This window comes from Coptis chinensis, chromosome 9 (genome assembly GCF_015680905.1).
Source record: "Coptis chinensis isolate HL-2020 chromosome 9, ASM1568090v1, whole genome shotgun sequence".
Classification (NCBI taxonomy): Eukaryota; Viridiplantae; Streptophyta; class Magnoliopsida; order Ranunculales; family Ranunculaceae; genus Coptis; species Coptis chinensis.
In genome coordinates this window covers 45,402,886-45,415,099 of record NC_141464.1, presented here as the reverse complement: position 1 = coordinate 45,415,099, position 12,214 = coordinate 45,402,886, and the positions used below count along the sequence as shown (strand labels likewise).

At 33.2% G+C, this 12,214-nt stretch overlaps 1 protein-coding gene across 1 annotated transcript; it reads right to left on the bottom strand.

Moving 5' to 3' along the window:
- Positions 1-3,050: 3,050 nt before the first annotated feature.
- Positions 3,051-6,538, bottom strand: LOC147476247 (importin subunit alpha-like). The gene is made up of 3 exons (XM_086585674.1): positions 6,458-6,538; positions 3,357-3,484; positions 3,051-3,273 (listed from the first exon to the last, which is right to left on the bottom strand). Exons 1-3 carry the CDS (start codon positions 6,536-6,538, stop codon positions 3,051-3,053), a joined length of 432 nt encoding a protein of 143 aa, XP_086441800.1.
- Positions 6,539-12,214: the final 5,676 nt, after the last annotated feature.

The following is a 12,214-nucleotide window of genomic DNA, read 5'->3' as shown; positions in this document are numbered from 1 at the left end:
CATCTCAACCCAACTTGGGGGTTGAAGTTCTAATATTTGATGAAGACTTTCCAAGCTTTTACATGACAAAGTTTAAGTTTTGGAAGTTTAGTCTTTTGGTTTAAGTTTACTTACCAAGAGTTGGGGATTCAACCTACTTGGACCGGTTGGATGTGAGAGGCGAGTAGTGTAACATCACACTCACGCATCTCAACTCAACTTGGGGTTGAAGTTCTAATCTTTGACGAACACTTTCCAAGCTTTTACGTATTTTGTTTAATTAATCATTAGTTAATTACCTAAGCATAGTTAATTTTCATGTTTACCTCTTTCATAGTTTTAAGCCCACCCACCCCTCCCCTCATATCCTCTGTTCTCATAAACAACGTAGGACACCAATCTAATTGTAGAAGTTCAGAGTCAGTATAGTAGATATGAATAACTAGGTTAATACTTTGAGGCATCTGATATATCTAAACTGATGATTTGTATTATTCTCCCATGAAGGCGGAGGTGATATTTTAGCCTCCATTTGGTTTATTATAGTGAGAGAGATGATGCAAGAGATCACTCGCTTTCTCTGATCGCTACCCATAGGAAGGAGATTGGATATGTGCATTTACCAATAAATTTATTATTTTCTTGATACCGCCATCATTTTTTCTCTAGGTTTGTTCTTACATACTTGATTCACAGCTGATGCAATGTTGTCTACTAGCCTCTCAGTCCTTGGTTATGACTACATAAACCTAGGTATCATTTTTTTCTTATCAAAAGTTGTTAGGTGATAATATGTGAACAAGATATATGAAGAAAGAGACACATTGGAATCATTTTATGGAACTGTACAAAATTGTGAAATCGAATCAAAGAACGAAGCAGCAGAACAAGCTATACAATTACTCCACAACGTGTATCAATTTGAAGTTAGAGATTATAATTTCAAAGAACTCCAAGAAGCTAAGAAAGAAAGCAAAGAACTCCGAAAGATAAGGAACGACGCAGAAAAAGAAATCAATGAACTAAGGGAAGCTAATAGACAATTTTTTGAAATGAATCAATATCTCCACAATGACATCATGGAATTTGGACAAGAAAACAGAAAACTCAGGACAACCATTCCAAAAGGTCAAGATAAGGATGCAGAAATGGCAGAGTGAAGAACACGAAACAATATACATCAGTGACAGTGAAGAGAATGGTGGAGTATTAGAAAATAACGAAGAACATTTGACAATATACATTAGAGACAACGAATAGTTACATGGGATTATTTCATTATATCCTCCTGTCTAACTTATTTAAATTTCAATAGTTAAATGGAACTTCAATGATAGATTTATTTTATATTAATATATTTAATTGAATATATGATGCTTAAATAGGATAATGCCCAAAAATATTTGCAAGTACATATTTGCTAGGTAATGCTGAACTCTTGCCAAGATTAAATAATTCATGTAATTAAACAAAATAGTAAATGAGGATTTATGAGTTTCAATTACCCACGGCATTTCCAATTGCAATAACTCTAATGATTGGATCAAGAGATAACACTGGAAGGAAACATAAGAGAAGTTTAAAAATGATACAACTGCCTATAGAGAAACATGAAGCACTATAAAAAATAACCAAAGAATATACTACCTCCAAAGAAATGTCATAGTTTTTAGAGTTCTTTTCAGCAAGATATGACAACGGTTGAGGATCCTGCAAAGTGTAGTGTTACAAAATAAGCTTTCACGCAAGAACTATAATATAATTTGCATTTTAAAATTTTGGATTACTACCCCACAAAAATAATTCTACATCAAATCAATCGTTCCCTCAATGGCAAGTTTCTAACCAAGAAGAAAATGTTTATGTTCAAAATAAAGAGGAAGAAGTAAAGAATTCGCAGAAGCAAAAGTTCAGACTTCATCTGAAGTGAATATGATGCAACAGAAATCTGGATCTGAAATTCAGGTGCAGCAAAGTGGTCAAGTGAGGGAACAAAGTCAGCTGCAAATGCAGCAGAAAGATGATCAGCTAGAAAGGCAGACAGAACCGAATCCTCACCAGCTTTCTAAGCAGAGTAGGATCCAAGTATCTGAACAAAATCTTGTTCATTATTGAGGATAAGACAGAACACGGTAACCAGAAAACCAACAACAATTCCCTAATGTACAGAAAACAAATACCCCACAGGCCCAGGTTGTAGCAGCAGAAAGTCATAGTAAATAGGTATCATTTGGCGTTATGCTTCCTGTGCTATTGCCTCTGCTTGAAAAAGACAGAGCTATGCAGCTACAGGCACTATATTTCAAATTGCGGGTACTTTTTTTTTCTGTATTAACTTCCTCTATTTATGTATTTCAAATTGTGCTCAATTACCTTTTTTGCGGGTATCTTTCAAAACGGAGAAGAAATGGCAACCCCCAATACTAACTCAACCAAATTGTAATGAAATAGAATTGAACTCCTACCATAGGAAGTTGAGCTCCTTCAAAAATATTGTTAGAGTTGAGCTTGAAAAAATATTGGCCACCTGAAAGGTCGTAACAACTTCACAACCTATATAGCCTGTTCGGTCGAAATACAGACTTCATTAGTAATATAGAATGACCAGGGGATTTAGATTGCTCAAGGAAATTAAGTCAATTACACTCGCCTTCAACACCAATTTACCACTATCCAACTTCGCTTTAGGGAAGACAAACTGATGATCTCTGGGTGCGAGCCAACAAAGAGACTAAAAGATATGGAAAACTGTCGAAACATTGAGGTCCACTACAAACCACAATGAAAGGCCCCGGAATCCCAGTCCTCGCCATATGATGACCAGTGAAGAAAATATCATTGGCTTTGTAAATCTTCAGCATCAGAAAATACCATTTTACTTTGTTGCCAAGAAAAACATCCGCAGTCAGAAACACAAAACACCAAATTGCATTCATGATCAATTAGAAACCAAGTACATCGACCAAAAACTCTAAAAATATTTGCAATACCGAGCTTATAGAGTCTACAATGAAATCTTGTAAGGAGTCTCAAATCCAAAGAGAGGATGTGAGAAGTAACATTGTGTCTTACTATAATAGAACTTCTGTATTGAACACTCTACTTATAGAAGTTCTAGATGAATCAATAAGTTGAGCAAAGACATTCATGCCTTCAGTGTGACCTGCGTTCTTCTTAGCTTCTCCAATCTTCAAAATATTTTCAAGCCCTTCCAGACAAACAATAACTATTATTGGATCAGGGCAGACAAGTAGATCACATAGTGGTCTTATACAACCTTGACTCATAAGGTACCTAACATCCAGGACAACAAACAGATAAATGGACATTCAAACTATAATAATTAAAGAGGAAAAAGAAAATGAAAATAATCATACTTAGTTTGCTCATTATCACCACCAGAAGTAGCATTTGAGATAGCCCAAGCAGCTTCTTTCTTGATATCAAACTCAGCAGTTTGCAGAAGATGGACAAGAGGTCTAATAATATTAGCCGCAATCACAGCCTACACAAATTAGAAAGTAGAGATTAATCTCATGATCAATCCATATACTGCAGTAAGCAGCACAACTTGCAAAGATTAGTAAGTACATCAATGGTGGTAATAAAAAACACAAGTATTCCTTGAATTTTTAACATGCTTCTATATCAAGTGAGTTAATTTCTTTTATCCATTTAAACTTAATGGTTTAATAGATCTATCACAAGGACGTGCCAATTCCTAAAGAAAACCTGTAAGAGCTGGAAATTGCTTTCAACAATCTACTTATAGAAGTTCTAGATGAATCTACAAATTAACCCCTCCTGAAATACCTCTCAAGGCAATAGAAATTTTTTCAAGTTTCTTCAAATCATCTTTATGACAACATACGATACATTTTTTTGAATGAGTACTAGATGTGCATGTCTCTCTAATCATCTTTCGTTTTTAGGCTGCAAAACATTTTGTCAGAATTTTGCAACATTTGATTACAGATATTGATCAAGATAAAAAGCGCCTGTTTTTAATACAAAGCAAAGTTCACTGGTTAAAGTCAGACTCAAATACTACCTTCCGTAATATGGTTAAACTTCTCAAAGTTAATCTACAATAGTTCATCTAATTATGATTGTGCGTCAACAAATTTAGAAGGCATGGAAGAACTTGTTGATTGATGATGAATTGGGGAAAAAATATAAATTACAAAATTAAAACACAATGCAACCAAGCAGTATCAAGGTGTGACAACTCAAACGAGCAACTTCCTACATCCTAGGATCGTAAAAACCCCTAATACACACACACCTACGACTTCTTAGACAACATGCATGGTTATTGATTTTAAACTTTCCTGTTCTCCATTATTATCTACAAAGACTACAATAAGAAGACAACGTGGTAAGCTGCACAAATTCTAACAAAATCAGGTTCCCACTTCATCTCAAAGGTGTAAATCCGAACTTCAGTTTTGGAAACAAAAATTCAATTCAGTTTTTGGAACATTAATATCTATTCTTCTCCTTTTTTTCATGAAATCATTTGATGTTATTGTGTTAATAATGCAATTGATTCTACTAATATTTGTGTTTTTTTTTACAGTTACGGTGTGGGACTGTGGGTGTTGAATTGTGATCCTTTCCTTCAATTAGAAACTCTACAAGCTTATTGTCTTCAGTGCATGTAAAGAAAAATAATTGGATGTGCAGTAATTCTTTGTTTGCTAATCTGTCTTAAGCAGGTGGTTAGCATTGGGTCGCTTATTGTCTTCAGTGCATGTAAAGAAAAATAATTGGATGTGCAGCAATTCTTTGTTTGCTAATCCGTCCTTAGTAGGTGGTTAGCATTGGTTAAGCCAACTACACGTTGTTAATGGTAGAAAAATAGCAACAAGGGGATATTGTTGTTCCTCAAAACATACAAGAACACAAAATAGGCTATGGTCGTCAAAATTAAGGAATGGAAATGCAAAACAATAAACAAAAGAGCACAAATCCTTTATTAGAAATACAGAATAGTAAAACTTTGCAGCGGCAATTTTGTGGTATATTGAACTCAATGTGTTTAACAAGCAATTGAAGTTTATGGCTTACCAAAGCTTTTTCCAAGGAAAGCCCAAAGAGGTACATATTCCCATGCCTGAATATCCCTAGTTGTTGATGAGAGAAATAGCTCTAATTTATTTAGATTTTAGCATCTAAAATGACACCTCCAAAGCTCAAAATCTAGATTCAGAGAAAGTCCAAAATAGGGTGTGGAACTTCCAACTGGATGAGCTTGTCCTCTGTCAAAGAGAAATAAAAGATCAGCTGAAAAATATGATACACTAACATTCATCAAATTCAAAGATAATCATAGTCTAATAAAATAGGAGGTTACCATATAAAAATTATTAAAAGTTGGAGGATCCAATCAATATGTAAATTATCAAAATGCAAAGTGAACTTTTCAATCCCACTAGATGTCAAAGTAAGGCTTGACTGGTGATTCAGGGCACACCTACTACAGACCTACTCACAAGAATTAGCACAAAGTACTTAACCAATTAATCTCCTCATCAATTGAAGCCTTTCCAATATGGTACAATAAGTTACTAAAAAAAACAAGAGAGAACAAAGTAGAAAATGAGAATGAGAGCGAATATATATGATATGATGGTGATGATTGTTTTTAATCTTTTTTCTTTTGCATTCTAGTTTTTGCCTGTTAGATCTATCATTTACCATATATATATATATATATAATTTGTTTTTGATAAAGAGTCCATCAATATATATATAACAATAATAAAAAAAAAATCGCAATACAAAAAGGTTAATAACGATAAGAGAAAAAAGTATACCTGTAACTATTGTAACTGTTACTCAGATAACAAATTCCAATTAAGCCGTCATTCATGATCAATTTAGGTTCATCACCTTCATTGTTAAATGCAATGCTCGAAAAGATAAACCAGGAGAAAGAGGAAGGAACATCACTAGAAAAGACTAAAGGTAGGGGTTTATTGTTTAATTGAACGTAAAGCTCAATTGATAAAAAACTAAATTGGAAATGAATTCGTAATCAAAAGGATTTTTTGGCGGGTAATCGATCAAAACCTTTAATGACTCGTATACTTTATTTTTTAAACTTCAATAACTATCCGAGTTTATTGGGGTTTCAACTTCAATAACTTTATTGGGGTTTATTGTTCATTTCCAATTTGGCGGGTAATAACTCGGAGGAAATCACTGTTTACTTGAAGACACATGCAATTCATGAAAAATATAATGAGCTTGAAGCCCAAGTTAAAGTTAAGGACACAAAACAATATTTTCGTATACGGGTCCTTTCTCTGTTTCGTCTTCAAAAATCTTTAGCAAACCATTTTCCGTATACTTTCACAGTAGCCAAGCTATATCCAATTTAAAAGAAGGAAAAATAAATGTTCTAATGTCTGCACTCTCATACAAACTTCGGTGCAGACTTCGCGTTTTAGCAACTATGCATATCCAGACACACCGTTGCCTCACCTGCAAGGACTGTCGTTATTGCACATAGCATTTTAGTAGTGTTAAACAAACCCAACTTAATATTCGTCATGGCCTAAGGTATTGGTAAGGTATGCAATATGCTATTACTAATGGTCTCTAGCTCCTGCAGTCCTATAACTAACAACAGTAACCAGCTGCACATCATGCTGAGAACATTTGGCAGGTAAGCTTACACACTCTGAGTCCTGTAACTAACAACAATAACCAGCTGCACATCATGTTGACAACATTTGGCAGGTAAGCTTACACACTCTGACACTCTTCTGTATGAAAGCATTTGTTGTTTGGGTCTTAAAATCAAATTTAAGATGGGCGTTCTCCACTGTGACCAACAGAACAATATCAAAACAAAAAAATATTCAATGAGTTTGATAGGTCTAATAAAAGGAAGTGAATATTCTAAGAGAGAAAAAATGACAAGAAACATTACACTAAACATTACACTGTGATCACCATAAGCTAGAAAATCATTTAACTGACTGAAACACACAAACTTGCAAAGTATCAAGACATATTACAATTCAAACAAAAAAAAAGAGCCCTCCAAAAACAAAAAACCTAACCCTAACTTTCTAAAACTAACAAAATAGCATTGGGTATTTCTTAACAAAATCCATAGCTAGCTCAGCAGCCAGCATATGTGCTTCATCCTTAGACTTTCCTATCCATTTTTGTGTTTGCAACAACCACACATTTGTCTTCCCAATCATCCATACTCTGACATATTACTCCTCATGCAGGTTTACTACTAAACATATCAAATCAAACATAAAATATTCAATTCAGCCAAAACATAAATTAGGAGAAAAAGGAAGAAACGACAAGTAGGTGATATAAGGGGAATAACCTAAGAACGTGGTTTGGAGGGTTTATACAACAACAAACATACGCACAAGAAATTGCAAGGGGAAAGAAAGCCTATCACCAACCCAATCTGTAACACAAACATTTTAGGATTATATGAACCTAAATATGACCACCAGCGGCTGTGTATGGTACATGTGTATGTATCACTAAGAATGTGAAGAGACTCCATACAGATCCTCACACACTACAAATAGGAAGGGCACAAAGAATAAATAAGCAAAAGACATGTTAACTACTTTTGTTCAATTGCCAAAACACTTAACCAATTCCCCTGTTGGAAGTGGGAATGGATCAATAATCCCTTCCAATTGCCTAAAGCCATGTCATCGATATACAATGCCCTTATCTAATGCATTTGTAAGCAAATCCAACTATCACACCTACCCCAGGGCATGACAAGTCAATTAAACAACAAACAAAAATAAATAACCTTCGGCTAATCAAGATCATGCATGCACACATATCAGAACACTACCCAAGGATCACTTGAAGAACTACTCTAACCATCTTCAAGAAGTTAATCAAAACAGGTATCTAAAATATAAAACAAGGGACCAATGCAAGAAAAGATTGACTAGAAGATAACCTAGAATATACTTAGGTAAATTGACAAACACAACCAAAGCTTGAAAAAAAACATAACTTTGCGCCAAGAAAAGAAGACATAATCAAAACAAGAAAAACTAAGACCTAAATTGTAGTAACAACAACCTTAATTCCGCAAGAGAAATAAATGCAATCATATAAGGTATACAATTAAAGAGGAAATGATAAAAAACAATTACCTATCAACAACTTTTATTGCTAAATTCTTCTTTGTCTTTTTTTAGTATTCACATTCCGACCACTTGAATTTGCTTCATCATAAAGTTCTTAAATGTTCTTCGTTTTAAGACAAGGAAAAACAACCTCTCCATCAGATTCATCCAAATTAATATACTTTGTAAGAACTTCAACCAAAAATTCCATACAGTTCAAGAAAATTAATCCTTCAACGTTTTTCTAATAATACTCGAATAAATTATCCAGTTCATTATTTACCTAGAACATCTTTATAGCATACGAACGAACACAAACACTTCAAACACACACACACACACACACACACACACACAATTAATAACATTATAAGTAAATAAATTAAAAAAAAACCAAAAAATAAATAAAATATAAATAAAAAAAACTTACTCATCTAATAGGTTTCTCATCCCGAGAACCGACTTTTTGAGTTTCACTATTTGCATAAACATTACATACACCATGGTGTATACAACACCTCTTGCTTGATTTTTTTAATTAGATATTAAAAAAAAACTGAAAAAAATAATGCAGTCATAATTATATTGAACAAACATTTTCGCTAACCATTTGTCTTTTGGAGAACCAAAATAATTATGAAATTTACATGAACAATCTCTACAAAAAAAAAAAAAAAAATAGGCAAAGAAATTAGTAATCATAAAAAAAATAAACATTTAAACATAAAAATAAATGGATACTAATACAAAAATAATTCAACTTACACTTCCATTTTGATAAAATTCCAAGATAACCTGAAAAAATTTAAAATAGTGGATTAAACAATGATTTCCTTATTTGACAAATTATATACTTAAATTTGAAAACTCATCCTAGCAAGGTCTTCCCATGATAATAATTAGTAATGAGAGTTGGTGAGGCTACACTAAAAAACTAAGGATTCGTCTAAGGAGAAATGACTAATAGAAATCAAATTCTACAAGATCAAAACTCCTTTTCTTCTCTAATGATATAATGGATGGCCCTTCCCAGTTGGCCTGAACTTCCAACTGATTTAGTTTCATATCTCAATAGGAAAAGCAACTACACCTATGCCTTAGCGCAAGAAATGAGAAATCCGAGCGATTTAGCCTAAGTAACTCAACTGAGGAAGGTGGAAATAGACCAAGAAATAATATTTACAAACAGAAAAATTATAGCTTTAGATATATAATTTCCATATCAAAATAATGTTTTTTTTTCCGGATAAGAAGTTTGGTTACCCAACTCAATTAAATGAAAATAATGATAAAAAGAAATGATGACCATTTACTTTACTCACTTCAACAACTCACATACGTGTTAAACATCAACTAAAAACTGTCTTACTTGATGACACGTGCTATTCATGTATTATATTTGGGCTTTTTATTAACTAACTATGAGGCCCAATCACATGTAGCGTTTGGGCTTTTCTTTTAAGATCTTGGGTTTTGTGAAAAAAAAAACCATGAGGCCCATTGCAAATTTGGGTTGGTTTGTGATTTTTAGCTTATCAAAAGTTGTTAGGTACTAATATGTGAACTAATCATGTTTAAATTATATGCCAATAGATACTTTGTTCTTGGGTTTGGCAAATTTCTTCCCTTTGAAGAGGCCCATGATTGTACTTCTTTAGCTTCGTTGCTATGTAAAAAGCTTTACAGTTGTTCTTTGCATCTCCGCAATCTCGAAAGTCCTGGTATGTCAAACTTATTTTCAGGAGTCACAATGGCAATCGATTGGGTGGTATGATCAAAGGACTCTGGTTGAGTGCCCATTCTATATTCATAATGTTGTTTCTTCTCCCCTTGGTTTTGCTACTATTGTGGTCTAGCTTGGGTTGATTGTTTACGTTATTTTCTGCAAGTTACATCTTCTCTGGAGATTGAGAGCTTGCTTGAGTTAGCATGGAAAAGGGTGAATGACACCGCAACAAACTGTTTCACACTTTCACACAAGAGGAAAAGGCGACCTCGAGAGACTGGACAATTGGGCTTTTGGGGTTTAAACAAACCTGTTGGATGTGGATGGAGCTTTGGGTGTTCAATAAAGTCTTATGGTTAGGAAAAAAATATGTTGTCATTAATAAGTTTCATAGTAATGCTATCTGATTGTGATGGAAAACAAGATTCTTAGATTCATATGCTTAAACCTATTGACCCAATGAAGTCTACAAATACCGTACTAAACTTGGATTGGTCCGGCCTTTAACATACTAAAAACAATTCTATTTTATATAGTTATCCGTTTCTAATTTAGATAAGTAGGATGACGTCTGTAACGAAACACATTTTTACACTCTTAGGTAGCATAAACCTATTCGCTACTCTCTCTCCAAACGAGTATCAACAAAGTAGCGATTTAACTGCACAACTAGGATGAGATCACTCGCTTTCTCTGATTGCTACCAAGGAAAATCGAATGCAACTGCATTGAACTAAACTCATAGAATAATTAGTTGGAAATCGAAAACTAAATGCAAATGCATTGAAATAACCTCAAAGAATAGTTAATAGGAAATCAGAAACCGGATGTAATTGCATCGAACTAACCTCAAAGAATAAATAATTATAAACTAGATGCAGATGTATTGAACTAACCTTAAAGAGTTATTAACGGGAAATCGGAAACTAGATGCAAATACAATGAACCAATCTCAAAGACTAATTAACGAAACATTGAAAAATGGATGAAACTGCACTGAACTAACCTAAATAAATAATTAACGGGAAAATATAAATTTGATGTAACTGCATTGAACTAACCTCAAAAAATAATTAACGGGAAATCAGAAACTTGATGTAAATGCATTGAATTCACCTCAAAGAACAATTAACATAAATCGGAAATTGGATGCAACTGCATTGAATTAACCTCAAAGAATAATTAACGGAAAATCAGAAGCTGGATACAACTGCATTAAACAAAAATCAGAGATTAACTAATGGGAAATTAGAATTAGATGCAAATGCAATGAAATAACCTCAAAGAATAGTTAACTGGAAATCGGAAGTCGGATATAACTACATCGCACTGACCTCAAAGCATAAATAACTAGAAATTGTAAACTATCGAATTAACCTAGATCGAAAAATAATTAACGGGAAATCAGAAACTGGATGCAGATATGTTGAACTAACTTCAAAGAGTAATTAACGAGAGATTAGAATCTGGATGCAAATGCAATGAACTAATCTCATAGACTAATTAACGAAGCGTTGAAAACTGGATGGAACTGTACTGAATTAACCTTAATGAATTAATAATGGGAAATCATAAAGTGGATGCAATTGCACTGAACTAACCTCAAATAATAATTAACGGGAAATCAGAAACTTGATGCAACTGCATTGAACTAACCTCAAAGAATAATTAATGAGAAATTGAAAACTGGATGCAACGTAATACATTGAACTAACCTCAAAAAATAATTAATGGAAAATCAGAAACTTGATGCAAATGCATTGAACTAATAACCCTAAAACATGTTTGTATTATATGTAGAGAGAAAGAATGCCTCGACAAATATAGTTTTGCATTTTAAATAATGTTTATCATAATTCTTCTATTATGATATGATTGGGAATGCCTTGCTATTCAAGTAGCTTCAATATTATCTTCGCCACATTAAGCATTCTAAAAAAACTTCAATAAAACTTCAATTATTAAACCAAACAAAAAAAAAAAGTCAATGGGTTTTAATTATCAAGGTCTGGTGCTTCATTTTTATAGAGAGTGGTACAAGCTAGAAATTTGAATGAGTGATTAATATAATTTTCATATCTCATAGATATGCATAGTTGCTAATATTTTTTAGAATAATTTAATATAACGACACTCGCTTAAGTAGGGACCGGTTCGAAAAACTAGTTTTGTATTTAATTGTAAAGAATGTTACAAGGTAAAAGAAGGGACTAAAAAAATAGGAAAAATTGCATGGCTTAATCCTTTCATGATTTCAGAGAATTTTTAGTTAGGAGGGAGCATTAATGCACACTTTTTGCATCACATTTTATGTCTAGCTTGGTTTAGATTTTTATGTCAGCGACATTTGTGTAGATTAGCACATCCTAGGAAG